Below are 20,475 nucleotides of genomic sequence, written 5' to 3'. Positions count from 1 at the left end.
TGGATGGGCAGAAACCAAAATGTCTTAGCATAGATTTGGGTTTCTAAACAACATTAGTGGCCAGCGAAACTCAAAAGACTCAAGGCGCACAGCTCTCATGTGACTATTTTACCTTGCTAGCCTTAGAATTTATTTCCTTCTCTTGCTTTTTTGAGTCCTCTTTCTTCTCCGGCTTTTGCACCGCAGCTGGTTTTTCTTCCTCCTCCTCACTCCGTTTTTTCTCGGGCTTCTGATCTCGGGTCTCCGCTATTTTGGGAGTGGGCTTAGATATCCGGGGAGACCTCCTTAAAATGCGACCGACACCAACAGCCGCCTCCTCCTCCTTTTCAGAGCCTGCATTCTGAGTCTTGGGAGGAGGGTCGGTTTTCTTTCTACTCGAGATCCTGATTGTGAGCTTGATGCCATCTTTCTGCCTCTCGGAGGTGATTTCCCTATTCTCCGTTAGCGAACTTTCGTCTTCAGAAATCCGCTTGTATTTACACTTGCTTTTCACAGGCTCTTTTTTAGCCTCAGGAGGTTCCTCGGCAGAACTTTGGGCATTGCCTAATTTGGGCGTTTCTTTCCCTTCAACTTCAGTGTCCTTCTGCAGCTTAGAATCCTGCCCTGCCTGTACTTTGCATTTATCAGGAAGTGTGCTTTTAGAGACAGATTCCTCCTTCTCAGCAACCGATTTCTCCGAGGGAAGGGCTGGAGCAGGCGGTGGAGTCACAGCCGCTCTTAGCGACTCTGCCTTCTCCCCGGGTTGACCTTTATTTTTCAGATCCTCATCAACTGCTGGAGTTGCCTGCTCCTTTGGGGAAGATGCAGTTAAAGATTTATCTGGACCTTCCTTGGGAGGTGCCAGGCCATCTTTTGCTTTCACAGGTTCCACTGACTTCTTGAGACAATCATCCGTTTTTGAAGGTGCTTCTACGACAGACTCTGAAACCTTACTGTCAAGCAAGCTTTCTTTTCCTTTCGGGCTGGTCTCCTCCTTTAAAGGCACTTTCTGATAGGAAACCTCAGCTACCACACTAGCTACCTCCTTCCCTGTATGCAAAATATTTCTTTCGACATCAGCTGTTCTTACTATCGTGCTAACGGTCTCCAGTATTTTCTCGCTGCTTACACCATTTTCCTCCTTAGGCAGGCTGGAGGAGTCTTCCTTTGTGCCTGGGGAACGTTCCAACTTGTTATTTGGCATGATTTTCTCGCTACTAACCTCCCCATTAACCAGACATTTCCCATCGGTAATTGTAGGGACTCTCTTAAACGTCTCTTCCTCTTGTTTCCCTTCCTCCTTCAAGACATCCTTCGTTGGGGTAATACATTTTCGCAAGGACCCTTTTAATGGGCTGTCGTAATCATCAGTCAGCTTAATCTCTCGCTTTTTCAGTGGAATCTTTGCCTGCTGGTCGTTTTTTAGTTTCTCGCTTTCTTCCACACTTCGCTCCACCACTTCCTGGGGAGCTTTGACATTGACACAGAACTCTATCCTCTCGGGCTCGTGAACAGTTACCTCTGCATTGCTATTTACATCTTTCAAGTCTTTTGGCTCTAGCTTATTTTCCTTCACCTCCACTTTAACGGGCTTAACGTTTTCTTTAAAAGAGTCCCTTTCTTCTTTGGTAATCTGCATTTCCCCATTGTTTTCCAAAGGTTTGTCTAACTTCACTATAACTGGCAGCTTTATGATTTCTCTCTCTTGCACTTTTTCTAATTTTATCTTGTTTTCCTCTTCTGAAACTGCTGGAGGTGGAAGGCTTTCCAACTGCTTTGGCAGCTCCTCTTTTATCTCTTCTTTTTCTTCTTTGACCTTCAAGTCACTTTCTGTTTCATTTAAAAGAAAAAAGAGCAAAGTAAAGCAATGTTACAATCATCGTAAGCCAAATGATTCTCCCCACCCTCAGTACTACACAACTTTTGAAGCATTTAGTTTTTCCAGGCACTGAACACATGAATGCTAAATATCAGCTCATGTCGAAACAAAAATGGCTCCAATGGTACTTTACTCTGAGTGAACGTTTCGGTACAGCAAAAAATAACTGGGCAAATCTATGTAACAAATATAACCTGGTTTCATTCCAATTTAACTGTCCTGGCTATCCCCTCAAGAAAACCCTGAAAACTATAGTTTTGTGCTATTCTGAGAAATCTCCATTACTAGCTCACATCCCCTGTATGGAATTACAATTCTCAAGGCCCTCCAGGAAGAGTGAATGATTGCTTTACTCTTTGAAGTCTGCAGAAGAGAGCTAGGAAGGGCCAAAAGGCTTGCAAGTCCAATGGTGGCACCTCCTTAGAAGAATGCTTTCCCCAGAGAGGCTTGCCTGGTACCCATCCTAATGTCACTTTAATAGCAGCAATACTTTTTAAAAAATCTTCTCAAGTTTTTTTTAGGTTAAATGGCTTCCAATTTTGAATCACGCCCACATTTGCAGCACATAAATCCCTCAAAATAGTCAACACTGAGCATGATTAATGCAAAAGATTCCATGCAGGGTAAGAATAGCAGCAAAACCTTGGGTTGACGTTTCTTCGCCCTTTTTGGCCTCTTCACCTTCAATACTAGGGCTCTCCCGTGACGAATTATCCTGCTGCTGTTTTTTTAATAGTTCGGGATCAATTTGTGCTTTGAGGAGTTCCAGAGTTTCAGCCAGCTCATTTCGGCTTCTGGATAAACAAAAAACAAAAAATGCATCAAGCTCCATAACCTTGCCAACCTTGTGTAATATCCCACACTTGTGCAAACCAGACTGCAAACATTCTGCTTTGCCAGCATCAGCAGGAAAATGAAGAGTAAGTAAACGGTACAGGACCATGTCTGGAAAACCATGGGTGCAGCCCCCGCAACTGCCCCTTCCCCCTAAGGAATTTCACAGACACCTATCACTGCTATAGGGAACCACTTGCACTTTTGTACTCTCAGCAGTCAGTACACCAGTTCCCACCCTCCTCTCACACCTACCTGCAAGCATAGCAGAACCAAGGAATAGCCACACATAGCAAGCCTGGAACAAAAGGAACATAGGCATACAAAAAGGGGCAATGGCCAGCACTGCAGCACATATTCACCACAGCCCATATTCAGGGCCAGATCTCCAGACCTAAGAATAGTCTGCTAGATCAGGCCACTGAGTCCAGCATCCTGTTCTCACAGTGGCTAACCAGATGCCTGCGGGAAACCAGGGAACAAAAACACGAACACAAGAGCCCTCGCCGCTCTAGTAGTTTCCAGCAACTTGTATTAGCATTACTGCCTGTGGAAGTAGAGCATAGCCATCTTGGCTGGCAGCCGTCAATTTCCTAATCCTTTTTTTAAAGTCTCCCAAGTTGATGGCCATCGCTGCCTCCTGGGGGAGCAGTTTTATGGTTTGACATCGTGCTGCGTGAATAAGTATTTTATCTGTCCTAACATTCATCTTCACTGGGTGCCCATGAGTCCCAATGTTATGAGAGAGCTCTACTGTTATGTTATGCCATACATAATTTTATAAACTTTTATAATGTTACATAAGGGACGCAGGTGGCGCTGTGGGTTAAACCACAGAGCCTAAGGCTTGCCGATCAGAAGGTTGGCACTTCGAATCCCCGCAACGGGGTGAGCTCCCGTTGCTCGGTCCCTGCTCCTGCCAACCTAGCAGTTCAAAAGCACATCAAAGTGCAAGTAGATAAATAGGTACCGCTCCAGTGGGAAGGTAAATGGCGTTTCCGTGCGCTGCTCTGGTTCGCCAGAAGCGGCTTAGTCATGCTGGCCACATGACCCGGAAGCTGTATGCTGGCTCCCTCGGCCAATAAAGCAAGATGAGCGCCGCAACCCCAGAGTCGGCCACAACTGGACCTAATGGTCAGGGGCCTCTTTACCTTTATAATATTACATCTTACTCGCCTCTTCTCCCCCCTTTTTATTAATTAAAACAAGTCATAGCAATATATTTCAAACAGAATATTAAAAAAGTCATACAACTCTGTCCACTGCCAAAATATTATAATATGATCATAATAAGCTCCAGCTTTTTCTCTAAACTAAAAGTCCCAAGTACTGCAACTTTTCTTCATAGGGAAATTGTTCCAATCTCTTGGATCATTTTGGCGGCCCTTTTCTGAACCACCACTTTGTAAGCGTTTGGCTTTGTTTCAGGTGCAGCACTAAACCATCGCAAAGATGTACGTGTAGCTGTAAATATTTCCTTATGCACAGTGCGTCAGAGAGAACATTTAAAATATCCTATCTAATAAATGAACCTGAGAGAGGCGTTTCTTCTAAAGTCAACGTAACGGTGTTGTGTCTGGGTAAAAAGAACAATACCTGACAATGCACTTCCATGAAGACCCATCTTGATCATCTTGCTCTTCAACATACACCCTAACATTATGGTCTTGATCCAGCTGGTACCAGTAGGTCAGCCCATCTTTGTCTCTGCCAATCGGCTGAAGGCGCATAGCATCTGCATCTTCCTCATTAATGATATTCTTAAATTTCAGATTGTCATCAAACTGGCACTCACAAAGGTACTAAAGAAAAGGGAAGGGGGGAGAGAAAGAGCACATCAAACTAATGTTGGAAACACCAAAGGAACACTCTCTGCTGATGCACCAGCAAGAGACTAATTTGCAAAAACAGTAATTGAAGGGCTTGATTTAAGAAATTGTTGGGGAGGGGCCACAGCTCAAATGGCAGGGCCCTTGCTCTGTATTAAGAAGGACTCAGATTTAATCTCTAGCATTGCTATAAATGAGAGAGGGCTGAGAAAGGCTTGTGCTTGAGACTTTGGAGAGCTGATACGAAGCAGAGGTAATTATAAGTAGGTACCAAAGCAAGCGGGACGCGGGTGGCGCTGTGGGTAAAACCTCAGCGCCTAGGACTTGCCGATCGCATGGCTGGCAGTTCGAATCCCCGCGGCGGGGTGAGCTCCCGTCGTTCGGTCCCAGCTCCTGCCCACCTAGCAGTTCGAAAGCACCCTTAAAGCGCAAGTAGATAAATAGGTACCGCTTTATAGCGGGAAGGTAAACGGCGTTCCGTGTGCTGGGCTGGCTAACCAGATGCAGCTTGTCACGCTGGCCACGTGACCCGGAAGTGTCTGCGGACAGCACTGGCTCCCGGCCTCTAGAGTGAGATGAGCACACAACCCTAGAGTCTGTCAAGACTGGCCCGTACGGGCAGGGGTACCTTTACCTTTACCAAAGCAAGCAGTCTTCAATGGTTCCGCCTCACCATCTCTTTTTAAAAGGGACATTTTGAATCCACCACTGCATTTTCTGTAGTTCTTGAGTAGCGTATAAAGGTAGCTTTTAAAATGAATGATACCCACCCACCATGTAGCCACCTGTGCAGTGGTGGGAGAAAGACAACCCGTTATTGTGACAGCCCTCTCTCACAGGGGTCACCAGGGCATTTTCAAGCCCAAAATGGTTGGGGACCAAGTCCCAGTGGCGTAGCGTCCCAGTGGCGTAACGTGGGTTAGCACCCGGGGCAAGGCAAGTAATTTGCTCCCCCTAACCCACACGCCTGGCACCCCCCCCCCTCCACAGTGGGCGGCGACCTGGCGGCTCGGATCGGATTCGCACAGCCAGCACAGAAGTGAGAGTGAGTGAGTGAGTGAGTGAGAGAGCCAGGTAGGGGCAGAGAGCTGCGAGTGCGAGCGTGCCCCCCCCAGATGTTGCCCCTGGTGCGGCCGGCCCCCCCTGCACCCCCCACGCTACGCCACTGCCAAGTCCCACAGCATTCTACCTACAACCATACCAGACCTCCTTATACTTTAACATAAACAATGAAGGTCATTCTCAAGTGCCTGCAGTTAAGACTGGTGGAAACCAATGAGGCCTTTAATTGCTGCGTCCCACATTGCTGGGATGCTTTATCATCTGGGGCATGGGTAGGCAAACTAAGGCCCGGGGGCCAGATCCGGCCCAATCACCTTCTAAATCCGACTTGTGGACCGTCTGGGAATCTGCGTGTTTTTACATGAGTAGAATGTGTCCTTTTATTCGAAATGCATCTCTGGGTTATTTGTGGGGCCTGCCTGGTGTTTTTACATGAGTAGAATGTGTGCCTTCTTTTCTTTTCCCTTGAACTATCAATTCTTTATTGATTAAAAGATCTGCATATCTATACAAACATTATGTATTATCTCTTAACAGGTAAAAAAAAGAATGTGTGCTTTCATTTAAAATGCATCTCTGGGTTATTTGTGGGGCATGCCTGGTGTTTTTACATGAGTAGAATATGTGCTTTTATTTAAAATGCATCTCTGGGTTATTTGTGGGACATAGGAATTCATTCATCCCCCCCCCCCATATAGTCCAGCCCTCCACAAGGTCTGAGGGACAGTAGACCGGCTCCTTGCTGAAAAAGTCTGGAGTCTGGCAGGTGCTGTTGGTTTATGTCTTTTGGAAGGCATATATGTTCTCCTCTGAGCTGTTCTTATTGAGCTACTATCAGTTTTGGTTCCATTTAATGTTTTTGTTGTTCTTTTGTTTATTTATTGTGGCTGTATTTATTGTGTTTCGTTGTACATTTTCATCTTGAAAGCTGCCTCGAGAGGGCTTTTGCCCTTAAAGGCAGCCTTAAAACATTTTAAATACATTAAATTGAATTCACTAAACCAAGGTTCTAACTCACAGGGTTGTTGTGTAAGGATTATTGAGATTATGTTTATGAAGCACTCTACTCTCAAGCACTGCATACATTAAATGATCCACTAGCTTTTCAATATACCAGTAAACAATAAATATATATATATAATCTTTCCTTGTAGTTGTTTCTTTTAATTAAATGCGAAGTATAGGAGAGCTGGAACACCCAACAGTCCACAAAAATAAAATCTACTGAGAATCTGCACTCAATTTGCTCAGATAGAATTCGGAAATGATTTTCTGTTATCAGTGCATATACAGAAACTGAAATATATCAAACAAAGTGCTGAATAACAATATTTCTAGAGCCTCTCATAATTTTTGCATGGTAAGTATTTATATAAAGGCTCAGTTTGGACTATCTTCCAAACTATGACTAGCGTTAACCTCAAAACCATAGTTTGCACCCACTCAAACCATGGTTTGGAGCTAGGTCAACCCAGAAACAGTGCAGGAAATTGGAAAATGCGAGGGAACTGTGAAGGGTGGGGATGCATAAGCCCATGATAAACTCATAATGGTATAAATGGTGTTTGGAGGATTATCAGGTATCATCACAGGTATTCCAGAAAACTATCATGTGAGTTGAAGACAATAGTACCTTCAATATTCCCAACTTGCATTCCATGCTCATTTCAAAGTATCCTTTTTTCTCCATTTCCCATGCCCAGGTGCTGTTGAATTCTTGACACATCTGAAAGGAAAATGGTTTAAATTAAGTACGAAGTGATCTCCCATCATGGCACCCATACTCAATGAAGTGTTACCTAAAGTTTCAGTTTTTGTAGGAATAAAACAGGAAGTGGAAAAAGAAGAGGGATGTGAATTGCTGTTAAACTAACAATATGGGGACCTAGGATGGGTATTTATTTATTTGACCTAGTCTGCTTTTTGAGAACACGCGCTACAAAGCAGTTCACAACACATATAAAAATACAAATTCAAACACAAAAAACACTTTAGAATCCATTCAGAAACAATACTAAACACCAGTACAGAGATGAAACAGAAACAATAAAATTCAGCCGGATACAGACAGCAAGAGCCCTATTCATCAGAGAAAATAACAATCATAGAATCAGTGTCCTGTAAAGCTCACCGAGTCCAACCCACTGCAATGCTGGAACACAACTAAAGAATCCCTGACAGATGGTCATCCAACCAGTGTTTAGTCCCATTTAAAGGATGTGATGGATGAGACCTGCCCAACCTTAGAAAGAACTGACTACCATAATTGCGGCACCACCACTGAGAAGGCCCTATTAAAGGTTCCCATCCGCCTGATAGGCTTCACCACCAGACACTGGCAGGGGTGGGAACATAAACACACCGCCCCAGAGACCAAATATGAAAAACTGGAATACACAGAAGTCTTTCATAACAATCATTTAAATGAATTGTATTTTAAGGACGTTGATTTTTGTGTGCTCTGGAAATTCCTTAAAATTATTTCTGGATGGTAGTGATTACATCTGCACACTATATCTAATATTAAACAATACAAAAACAAAAATTGGCACAGACACCTCCTATTTCTGGCCATGGTATTGGGGGTTCCCAACATCATATATCGCCCAATAGTAGAGTTTCAAAGCATCCAATGTAAAAACAACTTACCTTGATCAAGTATTTTTCCCAGCGATCTGCTGTGACGGATTTTCCGATCTTCCTCATCAGTTTCAGGTGAAGTTCTACCAGCTCTCTGGGAACTACAAACAAGAAGGGGAGGAAGTTTAAAAACAAATAAACAACTAGGTTCTAAATACTAGACATAAACACAAATTCAAGAGAAAGACAAACGTTAAATGTTAACTAATCCACAGAGCCAAAATATTAAAATAGTATGCTCATACACACAGTAAAAACTGATGGTCTGAACATCGTAACAGATCAAGGTGTAACAAAAGGCATACTATAATCCCAACAGTGGACTACCAACCAATTTCCTGTCAACCACCTTGCACCTGCAGGGTGGCTAGGATTCTTACAAAGAATGTGAAACAAGGTGAGCTGTTGCATCAGGGCACTTTTTATCAAGGTGCTTGTTATATTCTTACTTAGAAAAGCTTAACAAAGATTACTTATGTCATAACTTTTAAGAGGCTATTTTACTATTCCTCCTTTTGCACTGCTGGACTAGGTAGATTCTAGAAAAAGAAGATTGCACAGGTTCTCATCTACCTTGGAATCTAGGTAGCTCAACCTTCCAGCACTAAAATCAGACATATGCTAAATTTTGATTTTACACCTTAGGTGGGGTTGATTATTAAGGATTTACAAAAGAACTTAACATCTTTTCCTTTGTCCATAGTCTCTCTCTCTCTCTCTCTCTCTCTCTCTCTCTCTCTCTCTCTCTCACTCAATTCGCATATGAACCAGGAGCAAACTACAGTGGCACCTAGTGGCAGAACGGAGCAATACCCACACAGGCAGATCTGAAAAGGTGCTGAGATGGACAGCTTGATACAGACCTGGAAAAATATCACAGCTGCCCTATCCTTTGGGAAACCAGCCTTGCACAGGACTCGAGGCAATGGCTTCAAGTTACAAGAAAGGAGATTCCGACTAAACATTCAGCAAAACTTTCTGATAATAAGAGTTGTTCAGCAGTAGAACAGACTGACATGAGAAGTGGTGGACTCTCCTTCCTTGGAAGTTTTTAAGCAGAGGTTGGATGGCCATCTGTCATGGATGCTTTAGCTGTAATTCCTGCACTGCAGGGGGCTGGACTCCCTTGGGTCCCTTCCAACTCTAAGATTCTATAATCTTAAAGAGGTTCACACATTGCTCCATGAAATTTGTGCTGGAGCAAACAAAATTCTTTGGACTACTGCAATACGCTCTATGTGGGGCTACCTTTGAAGGTGACTCAGAAACTGTAATTAATCCAGAATGCGGCAACTAGACTGGTGACTGGGAGCGGCCGCCGAGGCCATATAACACTGGTCCTGAAAGATCTTTACTGGCTCCCAGTACGTTTCCGAGCACAATTCAGAGTGTTGGTGCTGACCTTTAAATCCCTAAACGGCCTTGGGTCCTGTATACCTGAAAGAGCGTCTCCACCCCCATTATCCAGCCCGGACACTGAGGTCCAGCCCCAAGGGCCTTCTGGCGGTTCCCTCACTGCAAGAAGTGAGGTTACAGGGAACCAGGCAGAGGGCCTTCTCGGTAGCGGCGCCTGTCCTGTGGAATGCCCTCCCAGCAGATGTCAAGGCAATAAACAACTATTTTACTTTTAAAAGACAACTGTTTAGGGATGTTTTTAAGGTCTGACACTGTATTGTTTTTAATATTTTGTTGGAAGCCGCCCAGAGTGGCTGGGGAAACCCAGCCAGATGGGCGGGGTATAAATAAATAAATAAATAAATAAATAAATTATTATTATTATTATTAGCTTGGAAGTCTTTGCTTAGAAAGCCAACCAAAGAACAGCCTGGAATGCTGCACACTAGTCAAAATACATACTTTGCTGGTGTTTCAGTAAGCTAGTGGTTTAGTTGATCTTGTATTTACTTGTCAGAGAGGGTGGGAATGCAGGTAACAACAGCCAGTTAGACAACTGGGAGGGGGGAAGAAAGGGAGGCATTTGGGGAAAGTGGTCAAATAGCTGGCTTCATAGAATAATAAGAGCAAGAAAAATGGAGAGAGAAAAACCAAATAGGTGAGGGGGGGCTATTGGGTTCACTATGTTTAGGGAGCCCTATTTAAGACGATAATTGGAAGGAATTAAAAAGAAAGGAAACAAGACTAGAAGAGACAGTACAAGTGCCTGGCACAGATCCCAAAGAAGGAAAGCCAGGGAGGAGAAATGAGGGGTAAATAGCAACAAAGCAGCAGAGGCAACATTCAAAGCTTGCTCATCCATTATTATTATTTTTCCATGGCACACCAACACTGAAGACAATGCAGAATGCAAAAGCCTCACTAGGGTTATGCCCACGTCGAAAAGTAGTAAGAAAGTTACAGAACTGTTCTACAGGTGAGATGTGAAGCAAAACAGAAAAGGGGGCAGGTGAGAAAATGGAGGCTGGAATGAAAGTCCCAAAGTAAGCAATTTGTCAGTCTTAAAATGGAGAGAAGGAAGAATTAAGGGAGGCTTAATAGTCTGGTCTGCTAGGTGCAAAACAGATTTCAGGTTGGACCAAAACCAACTGGGACGAATAATCAACAATGGCTGTCCAGATAAGATAAGATAGAATCATTTTAAATATGCAGTCTCAGTGGCCTTCTTATCCACAGTCAAAATAAGGAGCACAAGGCAGCCTCAAACACCCCTTCTGAACAAATTCTCTTTTCCTTTTTCAGTGTTCATCACACCAAGGTTAACACCACGGTTGTCTTTATCTTCAATTTGCAACCAACTGGTGCTGGCAGAATCAATGCTGAAAACGGGGGGGGGGGGGTATGCCGGTGAAAGAGAGCAAAGCAAAAGTAGGGAAACTTTTCAGCCCGATGGGCTGGATCTTCATCGCCCCTCAACATCTGACAGGCCAATTGGACAAGCTGGCACAGTAGGATTAATCCCTATGCTCACCAGCTGATGAGTGGAGGACTGAATTTTGGTCTTTGCAGGGATCTACTTCATCAGTGCACCCCACATGGGAACACTGGGAAGGCAAATCCCAGCAGGACTGAACCTTCCACTGCCCATCCGTCAGTGGCAGCAGCTGACAGTTGGGTGTGGTTTTGAAGAAATGAACTTGAGGCCAAAATTGAACTACCCGGCAGGTGAACACTTTGTCTGCGGGCCAGAGGTCCCCTACCCCTAGAGCAAAGGGAGGAAACAAGTGTGCTCACCACAAACTCCTCATCTCTTGTATGTAGTGAAGAGAGTGGGAAATGATAGCTCTTTAGCGGGCCTGAGTTTCCATATTTAAAATGACTTGAGAGCAACATACAATAGGTAATGTTCTCTGAAGTGTTACAGTCTGTTTTCCAAAGATGAAACTACTGGTAAAATCAGAGCACAGAAGAAGTGAAGTGGAATACTACAAATCAAAGAGTTGTCAAGTGCTGGTGACAGTTACAGGGAAGCCGAGCGGGCATCTGCTAAGAAAGTCAGAATTGTGCTGGCGCTTCAGAAGCAGGTGAATGGCATAACACAGTAAACTCAGAACACAAATATACGACAAAATTTATTGCAAATATACACTCATCCAAATAAAATGAGGTAAGGTAGAATGATGTAATTCTCATTTATTACTATTGTAAACACACAACTCAATTCTATACCTCTGTGCTCTGCATAAGAAACATCAACTACATCTAGAATTTCACAGCCTTTTCAATCCACTGTTTACAATTGTTTATTGGTGTACTTATGTGCGTTTCTTATGACTCTTGGTCATTTTGGTTGCCTTTCATGGCCTCTTTTCCAGTTCTAAAATATCCTACAACGGGTTATTGACCAAATCACTGAGGCTCTTAAAATTTCCCACAACCGTCTCAGTTTCCCCTAGACAGATGGAAAATATTTATTTATTTTATTTAAATGTATCTTGATGCCACTTACCACTGCAAAAATTATCAGGTAGTTTACAAAACAGAAATAAAACATCAACACTGCTCATCTACAAATGAAAAGAAAGAAACCAAATGAAAAACAGCACAGCTGCACTAAAAAGGGCTTACATGGCTGGTATACATAAGGAGAAGGAACTTCCATGCTCCTTACAATTTGCTTCAGAACTACTTTCAGCCCATGCAGCCTGGCACACAAGTGGGTCATTTACAGAGTCATGTGCAAAATTGGATCACACTACAAATATCTTCATTCAGGAGGGAGAGTCGGCACTTAACTAACATTAATAGCAACTGGGAAGCTACTGGCAAAACACAAGAGAGACAGTGTTTGTTTGGTTGTGTTGTCTTCCAAAAAACATGATACTTTAGGTAGAGATTACATGTGAGTTCTTCCTTACAGTGTGCTGCCCCCATGCTGCAAATGGAGGACCTGCTGCGAGGATGTACACATGTGAGGCATGCAATCACAAGGTCAAACTCCGCACAGTATTGCTTTTGCAAATTACCCACAGTCCCTCACTTTGTGCCTGACATTTTTCTATAAAGCCTGCACAGTGAATGAATATAGTTTTCTAGGAAATTTTAAACCCAAGACATAATGATTGCTGGGGAACCCAAAATACTGCAAACCTTTTAACAGCCTGCTCAAAAATCTCCTTTGTCCACGGGGCTACCAAGGTACTAAGAGGGAGGGGCAAATCTCTCAATGTTGGTTTCTCATTTCACCAACCTTAAGTTTTAATTTAACCTATTCTTACATCTGTTCATACATTTCATCTATCCTCATGAAAATGTATCACCATTTTAGTGTGCATTTCCCTAATATACACAGTTTTGTATGCAATTAAGCCTACTAGACACCCATTTTGGCAAGTGAATGTAATGCATTGTGCATGTTACTTTCACAAACATCTTTATTTTATTTATTTAACAAAATTTATACACGATGTGATTGTAATAAAATCTCTAAACAATTTACAACACCTTTCCATGCATAGTTTCCCCTAACGTACTGTATTTCACTGCGTAATTGTTGCCATTGCTTAATAGTTGCACTCCCATTTTTTCACACATAAAATTGGCTCCAAAACACTAACCACATAATATAAAAATGCAACAATTGACTATCCAATCTACCCTTTTTGCCTTAGATATCAGTGACTAATGAATCATCTGTGAGAGGTAAAGATTTTTAAATTTAAATTTAACTTTTAAGAATTAAATTTATTTATTTATTGAATTCCTATGCCGCCACTTCATTCGAGGATCACGGGGTGGTTTACAATATAAAACCAGAAAAATGCATGACATGGTAACATCACTAAATCATCTACCTTCATTGCATCTGGAGTAAAAAAAAAAATACACCCTACTAAACATCATATGCTTTATTCTCACCATAGTGTGGAAAAAAATTATAAGGGGCTTCTCTAACTGAATTTGTGCCTGTACAAATCCTCCACAAAATTTGAGGACCACAAAAAGATCATTAGTCTGTGCTTTTCACCAGCATGCTATTCTCCAAAAGGACTACACTTTGAGGTATGGAAAAGCAAATAATCCAATGAGATTACCCGAAGCAGCTCAGTGTAAGTCATCAGTTTACTACTACAGCAAGAGTTGAGCCAAACTCTACTTAACACAGAACTACAGAGCTAGAAGGAACCTTAGAGGCTCCTCTGTATTCCTGCAGGATTTCCCCCCACTCTGCTAAAGGGCAAAACAAAGAAAGATCAACACCATGACCCAATGGGTAGTGGTTTCTTTTCTTTCCTCCTTGCAGCAGATGCCCCACCCACAACATCACAAAGAGTTGGCAAAGGCAAAAAGTGAGGCTGCTGTTTGGAAGAGGGTGTGTGTGTGTGTGTGTGTGTGTGTGAGAGAGAGAGAGAGAGAGAGAGAGAGAGAGAGAGACATGAATGTCCAACCAGTTCAATCTGCACGTCTTGGTTGAATTCCCACAGCTTTCCACACTGTGAGTGCACCACACTAAAATACTGAACAAATGGAGGCAGTGTTAGAAATTAGCCAGGCGCGTTTTGCTACTGGCGTGGGTCCAATTGTGACCACGTGGAGATCTCTGGATGCCAGGTTGGCAATCGACATCTCCATCTGGCTGGCCCCTCCAGGTTTCTTAAGCAGGTCAGCAGAAGAGCTTATTTATTGCATTTATATCTCACATACATGGTTCTCCCCCCTCCTCAGTTAATGCCTACAACGATCCTGTTAAGAGGCTGTGATTGTTCCAAGGTCACCCAGTGAGCTTCTTTACCAAGTAGGGATTTGAACCCTGATCTCCCAGGTCCTAGTCCAACACTCTAACCACTACATCACAAAGCCTTTCTAGAATACTTCCGCTATGGAGCAGGTATATAAATTAAATAAGTAAAAAATAATGGAAAAGCAAAATGTCACTTAAGAGAAGGATCTGAAATATTTTCCTTGGAGCTTGAATTTGTTTTATTCTGAATTGTTTTATTTGATGTATCAATGTGCTTTAAACCCATTTGAGATCCCCCCCTTAAAATATAAAGCGGTATAGAAAAGAAATAAATAATAATGATAATGATAATAAATTCCACCGCAAAAAGGTGCCTAGACATTCTGTCATGGTGACTGTAACCCAGGTATAAGGAGTCATTTGGTGATTAGCTTATATATGTGAGTTTCTAACACTGAACTGAGAGATAGGCTGGCCATGCGGCAGGATGAAGCAATCTATTTCAGATGACACCACAAACAGGGGATAAAGTATCTGAATGGGGCTGCAAGGCTTTTTAAAGTGTTGGTGCTTGCTGCAAGGGGGAAACACATCATTTATTCTTGACCTCAAGCAGCAAAATATATTGGGCTGATAGTGAATGAAGGTTACATTCTCCAGCTGAAAAGAGATATTTGTGGAAACAGGTCTCCTGGTGGCAGCAACAGGAGCACCTTGGTTTGTTCAAATCAGAAAATGATACAGTAAGATTAAACAATTGTCAAATGATGTGAATCAAGAATACAATAGTAAATTAATAAAAATCCAGCTGAGCCTACAATATGGCCATTGTGAAAATTTCCACAGCATTCCGCTACTAGCAACACAAATGTATCATTATTAAAATTGTGAGCTGCTGTAGCACCCTGCTTGTGGTTAACGCTTAGCTGGAATGAAATATTCAACGCAGCAATAGAGAAATTAAAATAATAATTTATTTGTCAGACAAATAAATGAGAGGCTCAGTGGTATATGGTTACCAAGCTCTGGCCTGGCCTCTTGCCATCCTGGCCAGCACTTATATTCCCTTAATCCAGCCCCCTTTGCTCCTCCTGTGGCTGCCTCTGTCCAATCAGCCTGGTTGAAATTCCTATTGGCTGTTTGGTAGAACCAATCACAAAAGATACACCCACAAAAGATACACCCACTTCCTTGCCCTTATAAGGGAGACAAAGAGCTATATATGTGACAAATAAGTAATAATATATCTTACATGGAATCTTAATTACCAGCTCACCTCTTGCCCTCCTTGCCCTATTGCCTTCTAAAACAAATGTTTAATCTTACATTTTTATGTTCAACAGATGTCAAGGATCTTGAGTTCACATCAACATTGAAAGATTTCCTTCATTTAAGGTTTCTAAACAAATGCCTGACAACTATATATCAAGAGTGCTTGGATGGCGTCTTCTGTCTAGCAGGGGGGCTAGACTGGTGGCTGACTTAATTTCAGGATAAATACAACTCTTACAACCATATGAAATAAGAATCTAGCATTCCTTAAATCCTTTGCATAATTACATTTAAGCCAATATATTTAAGCTAATATATTTCATTCACTTATCATAAGTAGCCTTTTAAAAGAATAAAGCCTTTGTAAAGTAAAAAGGAACTCAGTAAAAAACAGCTTTAAAAGATTTCCCAAAAATGCTCTCTTTTCTTCTAGCCAAGCCAGTTGCCTTTTTCACTGCTCTTGGCCTTTCAACCTTAGAAAGAAGATCTGGCTCATTTTACTGGGAGGCACATTGGTATTATTTTACTATTTACCATTCTTAATTGTGTTTTTTCAGCCTTGGGGCAGCATATGTAATTCTCCCTTTTTATGACTTTGAGAATTGTTTTTCTACTATAAATCAATGGGGCCCCCTTGTCTTAGGAGAAAAACCTCTTGCCAAGGTTCTTTCTGCCTGGCATGAAACATTTGAAAATCCTTTTTTAAGCTCATTTTTAAATACAAGCCTTGATTGCAATATATAAGCTTTGATAAAAATGCAGGCTTATGATTAGGTGCCTCACTGCCTTTACCAGCACTCAAGGTGCCAGATAGTAACAAATCTGAAGGAGTGTCTCTTTCTGTTCAAGCCCGTCCATGTCCTAAGATCTTCTGTCAAGGCCCTACATCAAGTGCCTTCCACATTAGAAGAATCACATGTAAGAAAGTTAAGAACAGCCTGCTAGAGTTCAGGCCAATGGGCCCACCTAGTCCAGCTTTCTATTCTCACAGTGGCTGAACAGTTGCCTCTGGGAAACCAGCAAGCAGGATTCGAGCGCAAAGCTATTCTCCCCTCCTGTGGCTTCCAGCAGCCCACTCCTCCATGAATTTGGCTAATAATCTTTTAAAACCATCCAAGCTGGTGACCATCGGTGCCTTTGATGGGAGCAAGTTCCATAGTATAACTGTGCAGCTACAAAGGGGGGAGCTTTTTCAGAGGTGGGGCCATGGCTTTGGAACACCCTCCCTAAAGTGTTGTGCCTAGAGGAGGTCAGCAAACTTTTTCAGCAGGGGGCCAGTCCACTGTCCCTCAGGCCTTGTGGGGGGCTGGATTATATGGGGGGGGGGGACAAATCCCTATGCCCCACAAATAACCTAGAGATGTACTTTAAATACAGTCATACCTCATGTTACGTCCGCTTCATGTTACATTCTTTCATGTTACGTCCCGCGGCGACCCGGAAGTACCGGGAAGGGTTACTTCCGGGTTTTGCCGCTCGTGCATGCGCAGAAACACAAAATACATCATGCGCATGCGCAGAAGCGGCGAATCGCAACCCGCACGTGGGCAGACGCGCCGCTGCGGTTGCGTTCTTTTCATCTTGCGAAGGGGCCTCTGGAACAGATTCTGTTCGCAACCAGAGGTACCACTGTAAGAGCACACATTCTACTCATGTAAAAACACCAGGCAGGCCCCACAAACAACCCAGAAATGCATTTTAAAGAAAAGGACACATTCTACTCGTGTAAAAACATGCTGATTCCCGGACCGTCCACGGGCTGGATTTAGAAGGCGACTGGGCCGGAATCGGCCCCCGGGCCTTAGTTTGCCTACCCATGGCCTAGGCAGCAGTTCTCAACCTGTGGGTCCCCAGATGTTGTTGGACTACAACTCCCATCATCCCTGAGCTCTGGCCTTGATAGCTAGGGGTGATGGGAATTGTTGTCCAACAACATCTGGGGACCCACAGGTTGAGAAAGACTGGCCTAGAGCCTATACACTCAACAACCAACACAGACAGACAGACAGCACCAAGAACAAACAAACAGAACCACCCCTTTAAGGAAGGCCTTGAGGCACAGGGGCCAATATAAAGAGAAGCACTTCTGAGGCTATGTTCTGTGTGAGCTCCACTTGTATACAATCTGGGCACACCACCACACAACAAGGCCTGATCTCACAGGCCTGATCACCTTTTGGGAGGGATGGAGGAATAGGTCTATACACACTGTAACAGTTTGCCAGTATTATCACAACACACACTTTCTATTCAGCGAGGGGTTAGGGCCCATAGGGTTTTACTTCACAGCTTCAACTTTTGTATGTGAAAACCAAAAAATACAATGGAATTGCATTCATCATTTATATTAATCTCACAAACGTGAGCGTTTTCATATATTTAGGTTGGCTTATTTATTTATTTATTTATTTATTTATTTATTTATTTAAAAGATTTAAAACAGCTTTTTGGTTACAAAAAGAAATGCCCCACAATTTAAAAAAAGCCATAACAATATCCTATCCAATGTAAACAATCAACAATAAAATCAAGAGTAAAATATCATCAAGTGACCAAGAAAAATCGGAACTAGCAGCAATGGTGTATTCAACTGCTGGTGCAAATACCCCATAGTTCATTCCCGCCTGATCTCGGCAGAAAGAACAATCCACATGGTTGGTGCCACTAGAGGAGGTCACAGCACAATCAAGATTGCCTTATCCACAGACTGAAGAAACAAATATTAAATATTTACTACAGTCAGACCGCACCGAACCCGGAAGTACTGGAACGGGTTACTTCCGGGTTTTGGCGCTCGTGCGTGCACAGAAACACAAAATGACGTCACGCGCATGCGCAGAAGCGCTGAATTGTGTCACATGCGTGCGCAGAAGCACTGAATTGCATCACACGTGTGCGCAGACGCAGCACTTCAGCCTGCGAACGCGGCGGGTTGCAAACGTGCCTCCTGCACGGATCACGTTCACAACCTGAGGTATGACTGTATTATGCATAGTTTGCAAATGAAATCATATAAGCAACAATAACAAAACTGTCACGGTACAAAAAATGTCACTTAGACACTTTTGCTTCTCAGAGCTTTTAAAAAAATACTTTTATTAATTTTAAATTATATATACACCACCGTTTATAAAATGTACTTAGCCTAGGCCTGCATAGTGTAAGTGCTGCAGGTTAACTATGGTCCAATCCCTGCCTATTTGCAATCATCTGGGTAAATTCCCAATAACCATTTGCAACCCCTTCTTGGTGGAAACAATTAAAGGCCAGTATGGCAAAATCATTTGCATGGCATGTCAGATGACGAGCTAAAAGGCCTGAGTTCAATGCTCACTCAGTCATAAACTTCCCGGGGCGACAAAACCATTGTTTTGAACCACTTCACTGGCTTGTTGTGAAGATAAAATGGGGGAGATTCACATATGCCCCAGGGCTCATGGGAGAGAGGGTGGGATAACCAATTTAATAAAATAAAAGTGAGTGTGTAATTGCAGCTTCTCTTTGGGTTTTGAGGCATATGGCGAAGTTGGCACCAGTTTTTCCATTCTGCTGCAACTATCCATCCACTCAGCATGGACCACTTGCAGCAAATACTCTCTCTCTGTGTGTGTAAACCTTGTATGCTGTTAGCAAAAACAGTGAAAAGTAAGCAGCCATGAAGAAAGGATAGCCAAAGTGGTGCACTTCAGGAGGTGTGCATGTGTTAATGGGCTAGAAAACAGAACATAGAAAGCTGTCCTATACAGAGACTGGTCCATCTAGCTCAGTATTGTCTATGCCAGTGTTTCCCAACCTTGTGCCTCCAGATGTTTTGAGACTACAATTCCCATCATCCCTGACCACTGGTCTTGCTAGCTAGGGATGATGGGAGTTGTAGGCCAAAAACATCTGGAGGCACAAGGTTGGGAAACACTGGTCTATGCAAGCTGTCGCCAACCTAGCACCACCCAGATGTTCTGAACTACAACTCTCAACAGCCTCAGGCAACACGGCCAATGGTCAGGGATAATAGGAGCTGTGGTCAAAAACAGTATATTGGCTAACCCCCCCCCCCCCCGCACAAAAGGAGTGCAGCGGCTAATAGATAATAGATGTGCTTATCACCCTTGACTTAGTAAAAGCAAGGCGTATACAGTGATTTGCATTCTGGATTCCTGGCTTAGCTAGCTCTTAAAACACAAAAGTTATTAAGGGGGAGCGAGGGAGAGAACACCCACTAGATTTCTTCCTGCTCAGGGGAGCACATCAGAATTACCACAAGCAGTGGAACGAAAGGCTTGGGGAAATTGCAACACTTCCTCCATTGGTGAAGAGCTTAGAAAGCCATCCTACAGAATAATCAAGGCATAGGCAAATTTGGCCCTCTAGATGTTTTGGGACTACAACTCCCATCATCCCTGACCACTGGTCCTGTTAGCTAGGGATGATGGCAGCTGTAGTCCTAAAACATTTGGAGGGCCGAGTTTGCCTATGCCTGGAATAAATCCTACTACGCAAGTGCAATAAATCTGACTATCAAGGAATTTTTTAAAAACACATAAACACACACACACACAGAATGCCTTGGGACAACACCATAAAGACAAAGTATTACAGCATATGCTCTCATGAAATAAAGTCCACTTCATCAGATGTGTACATACTGGTTACAATTGGTAGAGTTTTAGAAACACACAGCTGTCAAGAAACACTTGTCCAAAAGGCCTTATGTATATGTCCAAAAGTGCAATATGTATATCTTTGGCCTTTTAATATAAAACTCAAAATGTTTACATGGCAAGTCCAGTGGCCATTCACTACTGCAATAACTGGCAATCATTTTTAACACATTCTCACACACTTCT

At 42.9% G+C, this 20,475-nt stretch overlaps 2 protein-coding genes across 3 annotated transcripts in view; one reads left to right on the top strand and one right to left on the bottom strand.

The window, feature by feature from the left end:
• The window catches only part of AQP11 (aquaporin 11), a 91,627-nt gene that overhangs the window by 60,270 nt on the left and 10,882 nt on the right, over positions 1-20,475 (top strand). The gene's annotated exons all lie outside the window — the stretch shown is intronic.
• RSF1 (remodeling and spacing factor 1) overlaps positions 1-20,475 on the bottom strand; it is a 52,532-nt gene that overhangs the window by 27,570 nt on the left and 4,487 nt on the right. For both annotated transcript variants that reach the window (XM_083736056.1, XM_083736057.1), the window contains exons 2-6: positions 8,233-8,324; positions 7,217-7,309; positions 4,289-4,494; positions 2,501-2,652; positions 113-1,809 (exon numbers count right to left, since the gene is read on the bottom strand). In XM_083736056.1, coding sequence (XP_083592182.1) covers positions 113-1,809; positions 2,501-2,652; positions 4,289-4,494; positions 7,217-7,309; positions 8,233-8,324 — 2,240 coding nt within the window. The remainder of the gene's footprint in view (positions 1-112; positions 1,810-2,500; positions 2,653-4,288; positions 4,495-7,216; positions 7,310-8,232; positions 8,325-20,475) is intronic.

Source organism: Podarcis gaigeae, assembly GCF_964106915.1.
Source record: "Podarcis gaigeae genome assembly, chromosome: 4".
Lineage (NCBI taxonomy): Eukaryota > Metazoa > Chordata > Lepidosauria > Squamata > Lacertidae > Podarcis > Podarcis gaigeae.
This window is presented reverse-complemented; position numbering and strand designations above follow the sequence as displayed.